General features: G+C 34.4%; 1 protein-coding gene across 4 annotated transcripts in view; it reads right to left on the reverse strand.

Annotated features, from left to right (window-relative positions):
* Positions 1–2592: 2592 nt before the first annotated feature.
* The window catches only part of LOC142344581 (phospholipase D1-like), a 50867-nt gene continuing 31175 nt past the window's right edge, over positions 2593–22284 (reverse strand). For 3 of the 4 annotated variants that reach the window (XM_075396363.1, XM_075396362.1, XM_075396364.1), the window contains exons 8-15: positions 19401–20299; positions 14419–14693; positions 12149–12337; positions 11052–11746; positions 9905–10060; positions 7442–7512; positions 6732–6921; positions 2593–2855 (exon numbers count right to left, since the gene is read on the reverse strand). In XM_075396363.1, coding sequence (XP_075252478.1) covers positions 2664–2855; positions 6732–6921; positions 7442–7512; positions 9905–10060; positions 11052–11746; positions 12149–12337; positions 14419–14693; positions 19401–20299 — 2667 coding nt within the window. In that variant the 3' untranslated portion in view covers positions 2593–2663. The remainder of the gene's footprint in view (positions 2856–6731; positions 6922–7441; positions 7513–9904; positions 10061–11051; positions 11747–12148; positions 12338–14418; positions 14694–19400; positions 20300–22284) is intronic. The other variant, XM_075396365.1, reaches the window with a different exon arrangement.

Genomic DNA, 22284 nt, shown 5'->3' on the forward strand with positions numbered 1-22284 from the left:
AAGGTTGAATTTTTTTTATTACATAAAAATTTCTCGTAATTAAACATCCTTAGGAGCTAGCCTGGTCTAATTGCTGCGTTAATGGCAGTGTCACATTAATATAGCCGTACCACCACACAATTTCTCTGATTACTTTCAGCTTTCAAACGTGACAGACAGGTAAATACGAGTGGTATTCAGTTCAATTTTAAACCTATGCTAGTGTTAGTAGCTTTGAAGTGTAAAGAGTGCCTAATTTGAATAGAAAGTCTAAAATTATGAAAACGTCAATTTTCAAAATTTTGAGCTTAAATGAGGTAATTTTCAAGTTATTCTGTACATTTTTTAGCTTTTTATTTAACATAACTTCAATCAAATTTGATATCTTTCATTTGAAGTTTTTTGCAGGCAACAACTTTTCAAATCATTTTTCCGAGGTATTTTCTTTTCTTATGTCACAAAACCTGTAGAAAATGAGCCTATTTTTTCGTATTTTTGCAAAAATAATTTCTTTTTAAAAATTTTCAACGAATTTTGTACCAAAAATTAAAAAGAAAAGTAAGCGGACAAAGATTCTTTCTGCATGTTGAAACTTTTTTCTCAGGAAACCCCAATTCAACAGTACTCATTGCTTACGATAGGTTTTCAGAAGCAAGACAACACTCACTACTATCCTATCAAATAGTGCCTCCAGTTCTCAAATATGAGGATTGAGAACTTCATACTACTCTTGTTTTGATTTCTTAGAGAGACTAATTTGAGTAGAAAGTCTAAAATTATGAAAACGTCAATTTTCAAAATTTTGAGCTTAAGTGAGGTAATTTTCAAGTTATTCTGTACGTTTTTTAGCTTTTTATTTAAAATAACGTCAAGCAAATTTGATATATGTCATTTGAAGATCCTTTTTGCTTGCTCAAAATTGCTTGGATGATTTTACTGTCGAGAATATATGAAATTTGTTGATAAAATACGATCATTTTCTATTCTTTCCTTTATATATTTTGTCTTTTTGCTTCTCTTTGTCTCTTTTCTGTTTTTAGTCTTTGTTAGGCTTATTATTTTTTTCTGATATTAGTTGGCCTAACAAATTATAGGGACAACTTCAGCATAAATAAATTAAGGCAATTTACCTAGGATGTTTGCCGCCATTTAAAAAATTTGGAAATTTTGTGTTTTGTTTTGTTTTAGTTGAAGTAAACTAAAAAATACTGGCATCCAAAAAATAAACATCCATAAACTTCTTCAAAATTGTCAGTATTTTGCCATTTTTAAAATTTTTGACAGTTTTTGTTGTCCTTATACCTGCCTTGATATGTCTCCCTTGCATAAAGAAAGAAAACTTGGTCAACAATACAATTGTACCCAAGTATTGACAATGTAAAAGCTATTTTTAATTTTGATAATAATTTTCTAAACTGTTTTTCTTGTTTTTAGATTGTCCAGTCCAATTGGTCCGCTAATCAACTGTAGGTTTTTAGTTTTCATTCAATTATTTTTGAATTGCATTTTCAGACTGTTCATTTTGCTTTTCCAGACAAAAACAAATTGTTTGGTTTTAAGAACTTTCGCTGTTTTTTCAATATTTGGCTGGACATCTTTTTGATTTCCCTAGGCTAGTTTTAATGTTCGCTCAAAATATTCAATCAGTTTACCTAGAGCAGTTGCTCAGCAAATAACTCTGGAAAGAACGGTGTCAACCTCGAAAAACTAAAATGAAAGTACTTTTATACTCTCTAATTGGGAGACACTTCGATGCACTTTGAAGAGTAACAACATTCAGTTTTAAAATTCTTTTAATCTAAATTTCTAACGTTTATCAAAGCTACTAATAATGCGTTTTTTTTGGTTTTATTTTCTGACATAGATCTCTATTTTGGAAGCTCTGCGGTTTTGTTTTTGGCATTTTTTCAACATATTTCTGACAATGTCCCGTCTTTTTATGTGTTTTCCGGACCGATTTTTGACAATTTTGTGGCGTATTTTAGTCTTATTTTCGACTATTTCCCCCAGTTTTGCAGCTTTTCTGTGAACTAATTTTGACAATTTCTTGGTCTATATCTGAACGTTTTTGGAACTTGTCAAAACTTGGTCATGATGTCTAAGTATAACTGCACATCATAGCCTAGAGAAACATTTCGACATGCACGTCTTAGTGAAGACTTGCAATTAGACGTGTACGTCGTGACTAAAACTTGCACTTTGACTGCCAGGACTGAACGGCAAATCAATATCAGTACTGGGCACGTCAAATTGCAAGTCTTATATCAGTACTGATTCAGAGCTATGATCATGTCACTTTTTACACTTGCCAGTATAAATGCAAGTCTTGGCCTAGACGTGCAAGTCTAAATGCAAGTCTTGGCCTAGACGTGCAAGTCTAAATGCAAGTCTTGGCCTAGACGTGCAAGTCTAAATGCAAGTCTGCGCTAATTGTAAAAAGTGACATAAATAAATTATATTAGCAGTCTAAATGAAACGCTTTGACGTGCAAGTTGAAATGCAAGTCTTGGTTAAAACTTTGTAAAAATCCAAAAAGACTCTCAGTGTGCATAAACAGCGAACATTTTGAGAAGGCGATTTTCTTCATACTATTACAAACCGCTTGACTTGAAAATGTGTTGAAAATTTTTTTTGGAATGCATTCTGAAGAATCGAGTAATCAAGCAGATATAATTTAAGCAAAGCTAGCACCATAATGTTTCAGGAGCAACGCTCTCTTTGAAAATGCGTTCTCGTCCAATGTCTTGATTCCTAAGATACTGAGTTGGGAATAGCACTAGATATCCCTGAACTTCTCGAGTGAGCCTCAAGGTACACGTTGTTTTCTGAGCCGGGTCTTCTGCTAGTTTGGGTTTCCGTAAATGATCACGCAGCTCCTGAAATCATTTCAGGAGTAATTTTAAAATCATTTTCGGAGCATCGGGTAAACCGATATTTAAAATAACATGTGTGCAAATTTTTCATTATCATGTGAACGAAAAGGTTAGTTTCAGCCGAGTTACTAGGTGCTAGTATCGTTTCAGAACCTCACTAATACGAGGTGTTTTTGTTTCGGGATCCCGAGGCTAGGAGTCAGTGCTATAATTTAGATGAGAACTTAAGAATACGCCCAGAATGCCCTTTTAATGACCAGGCTCACATCAAGCTACATTTTACTATGACTCAAAGTAAACTGATTTTATTAATATAGTTGAAGTAGATTTGCAGTAAACAAATTGAAGTAAACTTTTTGAAGTAAATATGAAGTAGATTTGCAGTAAATACTTGAAGTAATTTTTTATTAGACTTTTTTGTGTTTTGCATTATATCGAATAGTCAAAATACGACATCATCATAAAGTTGAGTAAGAATTTTAAAAAGAGAATTGAATAACTATGGTTGAGTACTGATTTTTTCCTGGTAGTCAATTCCGGTGATATAAAACACTTGATAAAAGTATAAACCTTCTCTATCAATTGCCTCCTCTTTTGTTGAGTTTCTTTTCTTTGTTTATTTCAAAAAAGGACCTCATTTTTACAAAAAAAATACTTTTTTATGAAATACAATATTGTACTTCGGTTACATTCTGAAAACAATAATGAACGTCAAGATTTATGACCAAGTCAAAAGTTTTAAAACCTTTCGGCTGTAAAACGGAAGAGCCAAAATAACTGATCTCAAGCATCGACTTCCTTAAAGGAATCTGAAGCTCTTCAGCTGGTGTCTAAAAACAAAAGGAAACAAGGAGGCTCGGTAATGTACATTCGCACAAAAAGTTCCGACCCCGCTCATCCACATTTCATTTTTGGCATAATTGTCTACCAAATGAGGAACAGAAGGAGAACCCCCAAAAAATCAAGTAATTTTCAAAAAAAATTGGTGTATGAACAAAAATATCGCCTCCAACTTAAATACTTCAGTGGGATAAATAAAAACCGCATTAGATTGATGATATCTGCCATTATTAAGAAAGCGAGGCAAGACGAAAAACAAAATCAAACAACAACAACAAACTTAAATTACATTCAAAATTTGTGTCAATTCAAAATTTGTGTCAATTTTTTGTCAACTTAAATTACATTCAAAATTTGTGTCAATTTGTTCAATTTTAAAGCTGGGCTAGAAATAGACAAAAAAGAATAAAAACAGCAAAGTTAATAAATTTGCTCTTTTTTATAAAAACAATTAATTTAAAAATCAAACCAATAGACAAACCAATAGATATCAAAAATCAAACAAACCAAAAGATATCAACTGAAAAAATCCAAATGATGTTTTAACACCGATGCCTATATAGGAAGGCATTAAAACCTGTCTTTATTCAAATTCTCATGCAGGTACAAAAAGAACAACAAATAGATACAACAAACAAAAATTCAGTTGAAACTTGCGATAAAACGTTGTCGAAGCCGTAAAGCCACATTTTGCCCCTCAAAATATGTCTGGTTGCGTCGTCTTCGAATGTCAATGATGTATTATGTGACCACAATAATGTGTAATGTGTTATGTGACTCATTATTGTAACTAGGTAAAAATTGTCAAAAAAGAAAAAGGGGTAAAAAAATAAGAAATACTTTAGTATTTTTCCAAAACAATTATTTTTGAAGTCATGAAAGTCATCAAATACAAAATGACAAAATTAAATATGTTCATTTCGTGGTCCAAAAGAAGCCCTTGAGGCCTGTAGTTTTTCAAAATAAGTCCTCAGTTTACAAAAAGAACATCAAACAAAGACAAAAATCAGAAATTAGTTTACTGTTTTATTGCAAAAAACCCGTTTCGAAGCCAGAAAGGTCATTAAAAATTCTGTAATTTCTTTAGATTTTGCACACTTGCGCCTGCACTTGACAATATTAGTGTCAAATGTGACCTGTAAGAGGCGAGACTAAGGAACAAATACACATAAAAAAAAGAACAAAAAAAGCAAAATCTAAAAGAAACAAAAATGCGAATCAGCTCTCTACTCAAATCAGAATATAGGCTCATCTAATCAACCATAAACAGCCAATGAGACCTGTCATTCTCCAGGAAATTTTGTACAAATAAAAGAAAAAAAGAGAACGACAGTTGAAGACAAAAGTAAAAAGGTAGTATCAAAGCCCGAAAGCCATAACTTAACCCGTACAACTTAAAAAATAATAAACTTCAAATTAGTAGAGAGAAGAAGTATTTTTTCCTTGCTAATACTGAGCTACAGGTGGACCAAATTAAGAGAAAAATATTGGCAAAGTTCAAAAAGCCATTATTTAAATAGAAATCAAAGTTTAAAATGTCAAAATGACCACATGCTTTCGAGTAAAAACCAGATAAATTGATTTGGTACCACTTAGGAAGCCAGTTTAAACTATCACCAGTGAGCCTTGATTTGAATAGTTCTGTTTTTTATTAACATAGGAAAGATCGATTTTTCTTTTTTTAAAAAAGACCGACTGATTAAAATCCGTATTATTTCTGGATTGATAAGTCCAAGACTAGGCCAAAATTAGCCTTGCTATTGCTGTTTTTCTATCAGGGACACTTCGATTTTTTTAGATATAGTTAACCATAGAGAAAAGTGAGCAAAAAACGGCAAAACTTTAATTCCAGAACACTCTCAATGGAAGTGGAAGTAAGACCAGCCCCATCAGGAGTTTACAAAGAATTGTGTTAGTGTTTTTTGGTTGCGCACTGCCGGCAAATTTAATCAAAGTAGAACAAAGAAACTTATTTTGAGCATTTTTTTTAAAAAAGGCTGAATTTTGAAATATTTAGCCAAAATTTTTTTAAAAAATCAAATCAAAACAGTCAACAATATTTCTCGTCTTTTAAAATCAAATTAACAACACTATTGTTAACATATTTATTTAAGCAATATTGACTAAATTTTAGGCAAAAATTCCGGAAAAATGTGAAAAAAATAAACGAAAATCGGTCTAAAATTCACAAAAATTTAAACTACGATAACTCGCTCTAGAAAACGAAACTCAAAATATAATCTTTATTAATTCCATTTTCTGCGCTGGATGGGCTTTTTAATGATAGCACTCACAACTTTCTACAATGAATATATCGGTCGGTCATAGTTGACTGAAAAAAACTCATTTGAGTATATAGTTCCTCCCCCTTCAAGAGGTGTCGGAACAATAATTATATAAAATTAAAGGATACATTGAATATTTAACTACGAGTTTTAACTACAGAAGTTTTAACAATGAAACTTTTGGATTGATCCCTAACTGTTTATAACGAAAACAACAAAATAATTAAAAATTAAGATTTCGCAAATTAAGAACAACTGTTTTTGGAAAAAATTGAACGCTCTTGTTTGTCCTCAAAACACAATTGTAAATCAAGATTTATAGAACAAGAGAAACGGTAACTTTATCTGTTTTATTCAAATTTTTTCATCCATATTTTTCAATAAAATCCTCCAAGAAGAAATTTAATCGATGATAAAAAGTCATGAACTCACAATCCCTGAGATTAAGCCCATTGCCTTCATCACTTTTGCAAAGGTCATAATATGTTTTTCCGGAGCCGAGATTTTAGGGTCAATCACTGCTTATTTTTAATGAGATCTGGGCTGAATGCGTTGAATTCTTGTAAGAATTTTGGCTAACGCTGTAAAAAATAACATTTAAACAAACTCATCGCAGTTCTCTGCAGAAAATTAAATTGCATTCAGCGCTTTTACCTTTAAAGTTGATAGATTTTGGAAGAAAAAATTGCAATACAACGACCCGCACTGTTGTTTTCTTTTCAAAAACTGATGACAAGGATTACGCAAAACTCACCTCGAATGAGAGAATGTTGTCGGATGGTACGGCGTTGAACACTTCATCGTAAACTTTAGTGTTCTTGGCAGCTGTGGCAGTCCAGACCTTCTTGAAGAAATCGCTACTCACTGGGTCATTATACTTCACTGTTTCGTCTATCGTCATCAAGTGCTCGCGGAACAGCTTCTGTCTCAGACCCCAGCAGAACCTAAATTATACTGCATACAGTTATCAAGTTTAAGCAACGATGTTGGAGTAGGAGTTCAAAGACCAAATCAAACGAAATGTGCAATTTTTGATGTTCAATCTTAGCGTATATATAAGAACCTCTTTTCCATCACATCAGGTGAATAAGAAACAGCGTTGGTGAAAAATAAGATCGTTACAAAACTCAAAAGAACTCTTATTTATAGCGACTACAACCATGGCTCCTCCTGCTTTTATAATTGAGGGCAAACTCTGGCGAAAATCACAAAAATGCTTGTCAGCGTCAGGAATTCTACGTCTAATTCCGCAGTATTATGTTAGAAATCATCTGCAAAAACGGGTCTTTCCCATTATAGCCCCCCCCCCCATTATGGTATAATTACCATGATTGGGGGGGGCTTTAGGTTATCTGACCGCTAAGCTGGGGGGGGGGGGGCTATAATGGGAAAGACCCGCAAAAACTTAGTGGGTAAAAATATTTTGATAAACAGTGTTGAGAAAAAAATTGACTTTTGACTTACTTGCCGGCTGCGTATGGTTTTCCATCCATTTCCGACTCAATGAATTCTTCATCTCTGAACACAAGTGCCATCTAAACAGAGGGATCTGTATCGTTTGGACCCCCAGCTTAGTGGGTGCATATTGTTTGCACCCTCAGACGCATGTGCCTTATTTTCATATAATGATTTACAATGTAACGACACGTGCTCTGTAATGGGGGGGGGGTTCAAAACGTACTGGGGGCACAAACGCAAAAGATCAAACAAAGTGTACTCTTATTAGAAAAGGTAGCTATGTCAATGCTCTAATGTATCAAAAATTTGTCAGGTCAAAAGTTTTATCATCCATCTATTTTAAGTAATATGCCTTATTTAACATGATCTGATCGGCGGCACCTATTAACAGGGAAAAAATCAACATTTTAAATGATGTCGCATGATGTTTAAATGTGATTGGTTAGGGCTGTGCAGCGCATTTGGTAGCCTGAAAAGTCAAAGAACATTTTTAAATGAAATAAAGCTCTGGAATTTCATAGCATACAGTTGGAAACGAAATGTGGCAATTAGAGAACTGAAATAATTACTCTCAAATAGCCACAACACTTCTGTTTGATTATCCCTGTTGACTTAAAGTAATCTATGATAGAATGAAGAGGTAAAAAGCTACTTAGAAAACGGTTACAGCCATTCGTAACCAACGAAACGTATTTATGAATTGAAATCTTGTGTCTGGAACACGCGCTTATTACCTTTAAAAGATTTTAGTACATTTTTTGGAATTTCAGAGAACCCCTCCTGGACCTTCCTGCTTCATGACCACGGTCAGTCAATTTCAATCTCATTGAGTTGAGCAGTACTTTAGTTGAAAGCAACCCAACGCAAAGGAAAGGACTAATCAATTCTTAATCTTACGATGCAGACAAAAAAACTCATGTGAAACCCCAAAGAACAAATGTCTTTATTTTTCCGGAAAAATTAATATATTTTGGGTTGCAGACAGAACTCTGCTTGCAAGCTCTTTTTAGTGTCTCAAAAAACAACCAAAATGAAATACTTCTGAATTAACGGCTGCAAACGTTCCTTCTTTTGGCAGCCAAGTTTCCAGACATCACTGCAAGGAGTTCTTTCAATAAAGTTAGACGTTAGACTCAAATTTTAAATATTGTCAATTATTTCTCAGTATTAGCACCGAAACCATTCTTTTAAACACTTCGAAAATAATATTTTTAATCAAAAGAAGAAGCAAGCTAAATCCCACAACAATAAAATCTGAGATTATTTGTCACAATTATAGTCGCCAACGTCCGCAAAGCCGCTTTATCGACGCCATTTAATTTTTTCAACAAAAACAACCATAAAAGAAACATAACCAACTAACATAGGGCATATTGCTTGCAAGCAAGCGGCGAGCGTTTGGCTTCCGTTGTAGTCAGCTAAAGTCAAAAATGCTAGCATTCTAGGGGAGCGGAGGAGCGCAGTGAGGGTGGTCAAGAGATGGTGGTCGTTACGAGAGATGCTCATTGGAGGGGGTGGACGGGCGAATGTTAGGGGGTCACTGAGGGGGGCCAAACTGCTAAGATTGAGAACCGTTCTTCACGCCATGAAATTGTCTCCAAAAACAATTCCGTTTAATTGCATATTTAGCGACCAGTAAAGCGTAAGGCTCTACGAGAGCTGCTCGGCCACTCAATGCTCTCCGGTCTTTACCTGTTGGTCCCATTTTTATGAACAAAAAGTTAAAAGGGTCGAATGAAATTTGGTCAAGCGAAAAATTGCATAAAAGTATAACAGGACAAATATAATTGTTGCGAAAATTCTTTGAGAGCGATTAACTTAAAAGTTACAAAATGCAGAAGCGGAATCAGAATGATAGTCAGTTTCCCGTCAGTATGTTTAAGGCGAAAGACATTTCAATGAAAAGCCAGCTTGATCTGACGAAGCAAACAGTTCAGTAGCGCTTGAAATTTGTCATTTCTCTGCAGATTGAGAAGACCAGAATTTAGGGAAAAAAGTCAAAGAAATGTCGCAAAATATGATGAAGCAGCAAACAGCAACTACATCAAAACACATTCACATCAATTTTAAGAAGGTAAACAAAATTGATCCACTGTCTCAACGAACTTCAATTGCAGACTGATCTTTTGTATAACCACTGCCAACTCAATTAGTCGTCCAGCTGTATCAGTTTCGATTCAATTGGATGAAATTTGTCTCTACAATCAACTCCAGTTCCAGCATACAAAACGGAAAACAAACAGCCAGTCACCGAACAACAAAAAAAGCAGCACTATACATATCAAAGTTATTGTGGCACATTTATCTTAACTCACCCACGGCCCTCTTAACTTGCATCTAACAAAGCTCAAACTAATTTGTTTCATAAAGCTAAAATCCACGATCGCTATTAACGATCGAAATTATCGTTCAATTTTTATATACAATAAGGAAAATATGCGTCACAGGCGTATCAATTTCAATGAATACCTCGCTGTCTCTGTCTCCCATGAGACTCCTGTCGTTGATGTTGGCACTCCCAATGATGGCCACTCTGTCATCCACTATCATCATCTTGTCATGTGCAAAGATGATCTCACTCACCAGTCTCTCGTTCAGGAAACTGTGTGTACGAAGACCACACACCTGTCACAAATAGGCACACACGCTTAGAGAGGTAAATTGAATATGGGAGCTTAAAAAAGTGACAAATATGTTCAGATAACTGACATTGTGCCTTCGTTGAAATGAAGAATTTTTCAGCCTCTCTGGAAGTCGGGTCTTTCCCATTATATCCCCCCCCAGCTTAATGGTCAGATAACCTATAGCCCCACAATCATGGTAATTATACCATAAGGGGGAGCTATAATTTCATGGGGGGCTATAATGGGAAAAAAACCTTCGAAGTCTTCAAAGTGAACAAAAAATCTCTATTTGCAGAACTGTATAAGTTAAATGGTTTTTTATAATTAAATTTGAGAGTCAGAAAGTCAAATTTTCAACAAAGCCTACATTGTCAATAATCCCAATGTTTATGCTGCACTAACTAAATTCCCATTTTTTTCCCTCCTTGTTGAGACAGATGTTGACAGATCTGCCCGCAGGGAAGGATATATTAATTTATCTCAGCGCTATCAATGTAAGCGTCAAAGCAGTTTAAACGTTCATTATTTAAAAGTTTATACATTTTTTTAACATTAAGTTTAGAATTGTTCACTGATGTTTACTAGGTTTGTTAAAGTAAACTATATATCCCTAGTTGAGAAATTTTAAACATAAGAAATCGTCGGTATCGTCGTTCTTTTCTAGTCAAAAACGACAAAATTTCCTATGAATTTTTTGTCGCTATCGTCGTTTTTGTTCGGTATTTAACATAAGAAGGATTCGGTATCGTCGTTTTTATACGTAAGAGAGATTCCATATCATCGTGTTAAAATTTAAGTGAGATTCGGCATCTTTTAGAGAAACACCAGGATTTTTAAAACTCCGGGTCTGAAAAGCAGATCAGTCCAGCGGACTGAAGAATGAAAACGATCGGCACTGGGTGTTTTTGCTTATTAATGTTTACCTAAAGAGACAGTAATTTGATAGTATTTTTTCAATCAATTTTCCTATGCTGTTCATAGAATCAACGAACCGATATGTAGTCTGTGACAGGAATTCCCCTCTGAAATAACCGACTGAAAAGATTGTCTCTCCCTCTGCACAGAGTTAGATACATCCAGTTTTGTATCTTTTGGGGCACAGCTCCCCCCGTTTGCCCAATTTGACCCGGAAACCCTGGCACCAATGGCAGCACAATATAAACCCTGAACGTCTTGTTTTTGGAATGCGCTTGTACAATTTTCTCCTCAATTTTCGCAGCTATTTGGTTGAAAAGTACAATTCCATTGTAGCTTGTTGATGACACAAAAAATTGATTTTCAATGTAAATATAATGCTCGGCTTTATCTATTGCGTTCATGTATGCTTCGTAAATTGATCTTTCAACCTTCGTTTCAAAACCTCCCGACCACGGACCCAGAGACCGCACGACTTGACATGTCGCTAAAAAGGTATCTTTTTCAGTATAAAGTTTCTTGAAAGCTTGTGGGTGAATAGATCGTGTGCTTTTGGGTATCAAAAGCGGGTACGAATGATTCTGGACATTGTAGAGACCAAATCTGCGGCTTTTGTAAACAGCTCTGATAAAGTTCCATCTCTGGATGAAATGTCGGGCGACGTCTCGGGCACAGGCTCCGTAGACCACACTTGAAACGTCGTGCCAGGGCATTCGTGGTGTTGTGTTACGGTCTATTACGTTCTCGAATGGCCGACTAACATCGGTGTGATCTGATTAAAAGACGATCGAAATATGTTCCCTTAATTAGATTAAGTTGGATCATCTAATGCACGTGGAACAGTGTTGTGGTTAGGCAAATACAAACAAACTTGAATTTAATCAACTGTGGATTGGGCAGGAGTTAGAACTATACATTTGGCAGTTTTCAGAAAGTGTCAAAGAAACCTAGGACTTCAAAACTCTTAATTATAGTCAAAATGTTCATTGGAGCTACTCTTAATGTGATCAAACAGCGACTTAATTTTATGTCAAAGACGTCGGGCATGGGGGGAGCCCTTCGTAGCTGAAAGCTCGTAGGGTTGGTACGCAGAACTCGACTGCTTTATTGACATTGTAAAAAACATTCCGCCTTAAAAGTCTAAAAAACAGAGGAAACATATTTTTGTTCTTTCCTTTTCTGATGATGTTGACGTAATCTTGTCCAATCCAGAGGTACTGGTCTGGTTGTTCATCAGTGTCTTGCTCTGGATAGTCGATGTCGTCAATAGAACTCTGTTGGCTGATGTTACTTGACTGTCTCTGCAGATCTTCTGAGAATCGGATATGCTGTTGTTGTTGGATTGGACTTGGCCTCGACGTTCCTGAAAAACAAACAAACATGAAACTTGAGTAGGACAGTTAGTACGTTTAGAGCTAAAATGTCAAAAGCATAGAATTCTTACCCTCTTTCGTATACTAGTAAATGGCTCGATAAAACCAGACTGTGCACTAGGAACTGAAAACTGCTCATTTAATTGCTATATGGTGAGTTTTGTAAAGCCCAGTTCAATGAGCGATTTAATTTTGCCCAAATCTGTATACAAAAATTTTACGACTATTACTCTATAATGTGTAACGATTATCCAAAAATTTAGCAACAAAGTTAGAAACTGATATTGCTTTATAAAAATGTTAACTATGCTTTTATCTCACTGTGCAAAAAGTTCTGAACTCATTGAATGAATCACTAATAAGTTTTACTCGAAAATTAAATCTAAACCAGAAACAAGACGGCTAGCGCAATTCTGTGCGTAGGACAGAATGCTCCAACATACCTCTCAAGTTTGCAAAAACAACTTTTAAATTCTGCCAGAGAAACCGTTGGGAGTATCCGAAAGCGACTTATATGCATTGGAGAAAATTAATTGTACTGTTTGAACCAAAAACATGCACTCTTTTTTCAAAAGAGCAAACTCTAGAAAGATAAGTGTAGTACAATCAGAGAGACAAATACACAATAATACAAACAAACACAACACACATTACACAAACAAACAACAACACACAAATACAAAGCCCAACATAAAAAAAACATTTTTAAAAAAATTATTGTTTTGCCAATTGGTCACTACTCAAGGTTCGTCACGGTTAATTTAGTTCCTCTTTGTTTTTTCTAACCGGACTTTTTGAGGCAATTGTATCGTAACTAATTTTGACACTAAAGGTTGAAACGTAACATTTCAAAGTTTTTTGAAAATTCTTTTCAATTTTGATCATTCGTGAGTACCCTGGGACAATTAAATTTTCAAATCACACAGCAATGTTAGCAGCGGGATTTAAAAACAGATTTTTAAGATTGAAAACATTTGAAGCTGCAATTTGCAGCAAATAGTAAGTAGTATTTCTAATTTTTCTTTGCGATAGTTTTTGCACTCTGCCTATATTTCTGTCTAACATGTGCACTATCTCTCTCACACTAAATATCCCTTTCTCCCCCTCTCGTACACATGTACCACACACATAAAAAACGCACGCGAATAAATACAAACACAGACAAAATTAAATACAATCACCAAAAAATTTTTAAAGTTTTCATGTATTAAATTTTATTGTATTAAAACCTGACAATCCTTAAACTCTCTTATTTTCAAATTCGTCTCTACTTCTATATACGAAATAAGATTAGTTCAAACTATCCGCTCTGACATTATAAAGAATACAAATAAAAGATAAGAAGAGATTTTTTTAAATGAATTTATTTGATTTGATGTTCGTTTCGTGATACTGGCATTTTTACATTTCCAAGGTTTTGAAAACACTCAAATGGTTAGTTTGGATAAATGAGAAGAGGTTTTCGCAAAAAGAACTCTAGAATTTAGAAGAGATTACATTTTTGTGATTTTAGTTTTACATTTTGGAAGTTGATTTTTCTATTTTCAGAGTTCTAAATTGCGCGAAGTCTTCAATTTCACAAAAATCTTTTTGATACGGCAAAAAATAAATCTCACAATAAAATTTAACCAGCAGAAAACAGAAAGACGGATAGAAATGTTTTTAAGCAAAATTTTGTGAAACACTTACTCATCCTTTTTGGAAATTTTCGGTCGAGTAGGTTAATTTTTAGGCTTGAAACTGTAAAGCATTATTGAAAAATCTCCATTTAACCTAACTAAATTCACTACAATATTTTTCGTTTATGCTAGTTAACATGTGCTTAATTGCTTAATTATTTGCATATTCCTTTGTTTTCCACTAGTTTATTAAACTAGTTTATGATCATCTTTAATTGATCATGTTACATAATGGAATGCATTAATTGTCATGGTTAGTCCTACCTTTAATTAGACTATGTATATAACATTATCCGAACAAAAACATTTAATGATTTGTTCAGAGAGTATGATGGAAACAAAATTTTGAGTACGAGAGGAAAAGGAGACAGTTCCGTTCTGAAAAAATATACCGGGCAAAAGTGGATTTGTCTCTTGCAAGTCCTCACTTTCCTCGGGCACCAGTGGCGGACGACTCTTGGGTCTCTGCTTTCGTCTGTTTGCCCTGAACCTGGGCATTGACATTTGAGACATGCTCCTGGCTCGATTCAACTGGCGCCTCATCTGAGAGAAAGTACTTCTGGGTAGACGTTGGAATATGTGGCTGGCTCTCTTTCGGATACTTCTGGGCACGTTGTGGTCTATTGGCATGGCGTCTGATCCTCCTGTGTCGCTTAATCGATGCATCCTTAAGAAAGGATTACTTTTAAATCCAGGGGTAAACAGTTAGATTTAAAATAAAAGACAGAAACTCAAATTCAATAAATGCTTCTTTTTAATAGCCGCGAAGCGCTAGCGGCTATTATTGGGGACATTGTTTCATTGTTTTTTTTACGACTCGAAGAGGAGTATTGGTGGAGCGTCTTTTTTGATCGATAATTTTTTGGAGTGTATTTAAAAAAGGATGCAAAAGTCAATGCCTCTTTGGAAGTCAATGCAAGGACAAACAATTGAATAATTGAACAGCAGAGAGGGTGAATTTCGTTCATATCGCGTTTTTGAGAGATCGAGAAAAGTAGGTGTAAAAAAATTTCGCTAAGCGAGCGAAATATTTTGATCACGTAGGGCATTTTCGAAGCAGCTTTTCTAAATTTTACTTCATTTTTGGTAAAGTGGAATTCCTAAACCATATTAACAAGTTACTGTACGATTGGCAGCCTTTTTGACCATTTCAGTCATATATGACTGTTTCATATGCAATCTTGTTTCTTACATTTTTTTCTTTACATTTTTTCTGACTTTCAGAATTATTTTTCATGTGTAACGGTTATCTCAGAGTTGTTGACAGGGTAATGGTTTTTTTCTTAATTTGTTTTTTCCATGATAGTTTGTTTACTTCGGTTGTTGCTTCAAAATGAATAGTATAAAAAAAGTACAGGTACCAATTATTGGTGTACTAGTGTAAGCTATTTTTTTGCTTCGAGTCGATTCTGGAGTCTACTGACTATGTTTTTTTCTATTGGTCTTCGGCATCGACGATTCTTGCGGCCATTGACTTTTTCATTTTCAGTGACTTCTACAGCTTTGCAGTTAAAATTTGTGTGCGGTAGACCATTTGTTCTGCTTTTATATTAGTTGCCTCTCTTACCTCAATCAAAATAAACACTTCTGAACTCACTTAATGAACGTTAAATTTTATAAACATTTATTAGTTAAAGGTCAATAGTGTGCATCTAAGTAGTGCCCTAATTCTTGAGTAAAAGATTTTTGAGTTTTTGAATTTTCGAATATTAATTTTGAACAAGCTCTTTTAGGGTTTCAAATCAAACCCAAAAAATCTTGGGGTCTATGAAAGGACTGGTAGTTAATCTGTCTATCTTATTTCTTTAGTTGTTTCAATTACATTGAAGGCCACAAGCGTCGCTTAATCGATGCATCCTTAGGAAAGGATTAATTTTAAATCCAGGGAGAAACAGTTAGATTTAAAATACAAGTCAAAAAATCAAATTCGATAAATGCTTCTTTCTAATAGCCGCGAAGCACTAGCGGCTATAATTGGGGACATTGTTTTTTTACGACTCGAAGAGGAGTATTGGTGGAGCGTCTTTTTTGATCGATAATTTTTTGGAGTGTATTTAAAAAAGGATGCAAAAGTCAATGCCTCTTTGGAAGTCAATGCAAGGACAAACAATTGAATAATTGAAGAGCAGTGAGGGTGAATTTCGTTCATATCGCGTTTTTGAGAGATCAAGAAAAGTAGGTGTAAAAAAAATTTCGCTAAGCGAGCGAAATATTTTGATCACGTGCGACATTTTCGAAGCAGCTTTTCTAAATTTTACTTAATTTTTGGTAGAGTGGAATTCCTAAACCATATTAACAAGTTACTGTACGATTGGCAGCCTTTTTGACCATTTCAGTCATATATGACTGTTTCATATGCAATCTTGTTTCTTACATTTTTTTCTTTACATTTTTTCTGACTTTCAGAATTATTTTTCATGTGTAACGGTTATCTCAGAGTTGTTGACAGGGTAATGGTTTTTTTCTTAATTTGTTTTTTCCATGATAGTTTGTTTACTTCGGTTGTTGCTTCAAAATCAATAGTATAAAAAGTACAAGTACCAATTATTGGTGTACTAGTGTAAGCTATTTTTTTTGCTTCGAGTCGATTCTGGAGTCTACTGACTATGTTTTTTTCTATTGGTCTTCGGCATCGACGATTCTTGCGGCCATTGATTTTTTCATTTTCAGTGACTTCTACAGCTTTGCAGTTAAAATTTGTGTGCGGTAGACCATTTGTTCTGCTTTTATATTAGTTGCCTCTCTTACCTCAATCAAAATAAACACTTCTAAACTCACTTAATGAACGTTAAATTTTATAAACATTTATTAGTTAAAGGTCAATAGTGTGCATCTAAGTAGTGCCCTAATTCTTGAGTAAAAGATTTTTGAGTTTTTGCATTTTCGAATATTAATTTCGAACAAGCTCTTTTAGGGTTTCAAATCAAACCCAAAAAATCTTGGGGTCTATGAAAGGACTGGTAGTTAATCTGTCTATCTTATTTCTTTAGTTGTTTCAATTACATTGAAGGCCACAAGCGTCGCTTAATCGATGCGTCCTTAGGAAAGGATTAATTTTAAATCCAGGGAGAAACAGTTAGATTTAAAATACAAGTCAAAAAATCAAATTCGATAAATGCTTCTTTCTAATAGCCGCGAAGCACTAGCGGCTATAATTGGGGACCTTGTTTTTTTACGACTCGAAGAGGAGTATTGGTGGAGCGTCTTTTTTGATCGATAATTTTTTGGAGTGTATTTAAAAAAGGATGCAAAAGTCAATGCCTCTTTGGAAGTCAATGCAAGGACAAACAATTGAATAATTGAAGAGCAGTGAGGGTGAATTTCGTTCATATCGCGTTTTTGAGAGATCAAGAAAAGTAGGTGTAAAAAAAAATTCGCTAAGCGAGCGAAATGTTTTGATCACGTGCGACATTTTCGAAGCAGCTTTTCTAAATTTTACTTCATTTTTGGTAAAGTGGAATTCCTAAACCATATTAACAAGTTACTGTACGATTGGAAGCCTTTTTGACCATTTCAGTCTTGTATGACTGTTTCATATGCAATCTTGAGCTATTTTTATGATTTCGCCGTTTTAAGACGTTTTTTCAAAGGTGTTTGTACTCTTTTTCATATTTTCACTGATTGGTGTTACATAGTTGGTTGAATTGAGCTTCTATGTTTGTTTTCGTGGCCTTCTGACACGGCAATATCAGTTAAAACTTGTTTTAGCAAACTTAAATAGGCTAAGTTTAAACTATTTGTTTAACTTTTTCCTTATTCGGACATTCTTTTTTCTTACATATTTTTTTCTTTACATTTTTTCTGACTTTCAGAACTATTTTTCAGGTGTAACGGTTATCTCAGAGTTGTTGACAGGTTTATGGTTTATGGTCCAAACAATTAAAAATTTTGAGTTGTTATCTCAGAGTTGTTGACAGGTTTATGGTTTATGGTCCAAACAATTAAAATTTTGATTACATATATCTTGTGCTCAGTTTTGTTCTTTACTTATGCTCAATTTTCCTCCTTTTTCGAAATGTATAGTTGGTTATGTTTTGGTGGTATCGTTTGAGAGTCAAATTGTGAACTAAGTTTAATTATACCAGACAATCTATCATACTCAATGCTTTTCGAGTTGCAATTTAAATAAGTTACCAAGAATTTTTTTCCTAATTTGTTTTTTTTTCCAACCGATAGTTTGTTTACTTCGGTTGTTGTTTCAAAATGAATAGTATAAAAAAAGTACATGTACCAATTATTGGTGTACTAGAGTAAGCTATTTTTTTTTGCTTCGAGTCGATTCTGGAGTCTACTGATTATGTTTTTTTTTCTATTGGTCTTCGGCATCGACGATTCTTGCGGCCATTGACTTTTTCATTTTCAGTAACTTCTACCGCTTTGCATTTAAAATTTGTGTGCTTTACATCATTTGTTCTGCTTTTATATTAGTTGCCTCTCTTACGTCAATCAAAATAAACACTTCTGAACTCACTTAATGAACGTTAAATTTTATAAACATTTATTAGTTAAAGGTCAATAGTGTGCATCTAAGTAGTGCCCTAATTCTTGAGTAAAAGATTTTTGAGTTTTTGCATTTTAGAATATTAATTTTGAACAAGCTCTTTTAGGGTTTCAAATCAAACCCAAAAATTCTTGGGGTCTATTAAAGGACTGGTAGTTAATCTTTCTATCTTATTTCCTTAGTTGTTTCAATTACATGGAAGGCCACAAGCGTCTATTTTCCGGCAATCTGCTGGCTATGGTCTATTGTACTGGGGGTGAAATATACCCAATATTTTATCCTAATGTTGAATTTACCACTACGATTATCTAGCATGATACTTTGCTTATGCATTTGCCTCGTGCGCCATGGCCATGCCTCAGCAGCCGGTCGGATTTGATATGAAGCTATTACAATGGGAATAAATTATCCGCTTAAGTATGATAAATCATGCTTGTAATACCGAGTGCTAATTTGTAATCGGATTATTGAGCGAAAAGATCAAAGGGAATAAATTGAGTAAATTGGCATTGGGTATATTGGCATATTGGTTATTTTGAAATTGGGCACATTGTGGAGTAACGAAAATTGGGTAATTTTTGGACTATCGGAAAGGTACACCCATTTTCTTTCTGTGGTGTTTAACTGGATTCCACCGATCATTTTATAGCGCAAACAATCGCCACCTCAAAAAAACTATGTATCCTTTTTCACGTGCTTTTATAGGCTCTGAGTTTTATTTCCTTCTCATCTCAAAAGTTTTAGGAGACGCTGTCTGTCAATTTGACTGCTATTTTTTTTTCAAATAGGAAGCGTCTGCTAATGCGTAATTCGCTTATTTCAGCTCCCCTTGATTTGAAGAGGTGCAAACAGAGAACATCATTGGCTACTCACATATCATCCCATCGTCCGAAGCAGATATCGATTCCACCAACATACGCGATCAATTGATCCACAACCACAATCTTCTCATGATGTGCCCAAAGAAGAGTCCCAATGTACGGATGCCTCATAACCTTAATGTTTGGGTGCAAGGACGACAGAACCCGTTTTGCATCTTTACTCTGCAACCCAATTGCCCATTTTATTTCCTTGTACAGTAAAATATAAACCCTAACGCCTTGCCTTGCTTTAGTCTCCAAAACGTGATCAAGTCGATACCTCGGATCTAATTTATGTTCGTCACCCTGGTCGTATTTCCTTATTAGGTAATAAGAGGGCGTCAGCCACCAATCTGTTATGAAAATTTCTTCACGTGCACTCATTAAAGCGTGATATAGCGACTGAAAATACTTAAACCCATCAATGAAAAACATGCAACGACTGTTTGGACGTTCGGGTGCAAATGATTCGTTCGGGCCTGGTTTTGCGTATTCACATGAAGCTTTGAGTCGCTTTAGCGATTCGTTCCAAGGTCCGATAGCTTTTTCGCTAAGTTGATAAACTGAAGTTTTGTTATAGCTTGTCAATTGCAGTTGATTTTTATTAATTTTTTCCACCCGGAAAGCTTGATCGATAAGCAACACATCCACAACTCGAGATCCGACTACGTGTAAAATGCAAGAATCTTTTTGTAATAGCCAGCCAGCTAAAGTAAATTTCCAACTCATAAAAGCTTTCACGTGTTTCGTTCTCCTTCGTCTAACTGAAGTTTCGATTTGTTTCTGGCCGAGATCAGGAATGAATGAGAAAAAAGAGCACTGTAGGAATCGAAAGAGGGCTGTTTCGTTTGCATGGTGTTTGATCAGGGAGTTTAAGTAGGCTAGAAGTTGAACCCTGAATGTCGTCAGCTCCTGAAACAAACTGAATTGTTCATTTATTACAACTAGATACCTGTAGATTACATCTACAAATGAAAATTGTACAGCTCTAAAAAGGTACTTTTCAATTTAATGCATAGTTCTACCTCTTATTCTCTTCTGTAGAAAGGAAGGGATGCATATGCCAGGCCGTTTTATATTTCTGCAATAAGTTCACACCTCTTTTTTTCTGCATAATTAAAAAATATAGCAGGACAAGTCCTGACGTACAATTCAAAGAATTTTCATTGGCTAAACAAAAAACTGGACCTAAAAAGGACTATGAATGAATTGGGAAATCCATTTCTTAAAAAATCAGATTAAAATAATTTAAAAAAAACAGAAAATCAGTTTCAAAATGCCGCATGTGAACAAAAAAACCACTAGCGAGAAATGAAGTTTGGTTCAAACCAAAAACTAGGCCTAGAATGAACAATGAATGGATTGGGAAAACCATTTAGAAAAAATCCCGTCCAAAATATTGAAAACACAGTAAAAATCAAAATGAACTTGCCTCATGTGAACAGAAAACACTAGATTAGAGCAAAAAAATTTACGCCGCAAAACCCTTGCTTTTTCGCTTCACTTCCTGTTTTGGCAAGACCAAAATCACTACTCCGATTTGACTTCAAAAATCATGAAAATGTGTGAACAGACCATATAAAAAGACAGCGCCCCAATACAATTCAAATTCTTTGAACTGTAATAAGGGGCACCAAATCTCATGAAGAGCAGATTTTAGCTCAGAATAAAAAAATTAAAGCGTAAACATTTTTAAAATTGATCTGAAGAAATAAACTTCTGAAGAAATGAAGATCTGAAGAATTAAACTTCTGAATAAATAATTTTTGTCAAATTTTGAAAATTTTCTGTTTCTAATTTTTTTTTTTGAGGAAAAGTTCATCTCAATTCCACGTCTCAAATCAAGATTTTTTTTTCGAGTAGAACCAAGAAGCTGAAAGATTGGTGCAAATAGGGTTTTGAATTAGAGATTTCCCTCTTGCGAGTTTATTTTCCAAACTCGCCCGATTTTTAGGCTTTCAACTTAAAATCCGTGGTCCTCTTGATGATACAAAATTTTACTCCATTTATTTCCTATACGAAAAATTGTTAAAATTCCATTCAAAAACAGAAATTATTTCGATAAACGCAACAATTTTTCTTTCATAACTATTTTGGGCAAAGCATCCACAATAGATCAAATCATCTCCAAACTTTGTTTTGCAATTATAATTTTTTTCAAATTGCTTCCCTATATAAACAAATGCTACATCGTCCTCTGCATTCACTGGAAGTGGCAGTGACAATTTCTAACTGGAAATTTTTGTAACATAAAAGATGCTCCCTTGATTTACAAAATACTATCGTAAATTATAGGGACCTGAAATAATAAAATCTTAAGGTAAAACGTATTGCGGAAACCTTTTGACGAAAATGTTATCGTTCCGACCCACTTTAGTGGGGGAAAGAACTATATTCTCAACCGGGTTTTTATTTTTTCAGTCAGTTTTCGCCAATCGATATATTCATCGTTCAGGGTTGTGAGTGGTATTAATATAAAAATTGACAATCGCAGAATTTTGTTTTTAAGAGTTTTTTTTTGAATTTTGCTTTTTTTCTGAAAAAATTGTAAGAGATAGTATAATTGATTTTACGCGTAAAGATAAGAAAGAGTCGGTGAATTCTTTCAACCAACTGTTTTGGAAAAATTTTCAGCCAATTATTTTTAAAGAAATTCAACATTCCCCATTTTTTGTAAGAAAATGTTTCATTTACACCTATTTGGCCCAATTCTTCCAGTTTCACCGGTGATACAGAAATAAAGACTGCTTACATATTCTTTCTTGTCTCAGATTGTACCCCCGGTTTCAAAAAAAAACAAAAAATAGCAAATTGTGGTCTTTCGCTAATTTAAACACATATTCATGAGAAAAGCACAATTTATCTTTAATACATTAGGATTTACGTTTGCCAAAAAA

Source organism: Convolutriloba macropyga, chromosome 8, assembly GCF_964194025.1.
Source record: "Convolutriloba macropyga chromosome 8, txConMacr16.3, whole genome shotgun sequence".
In the NCBI taxonomy this organism is placed as follows: Eukaryota; Metazoa; Xenacoelomorpha; order Acoela; family Convolutidae; genus Convolutriloba; species Convolutriloba macropyga.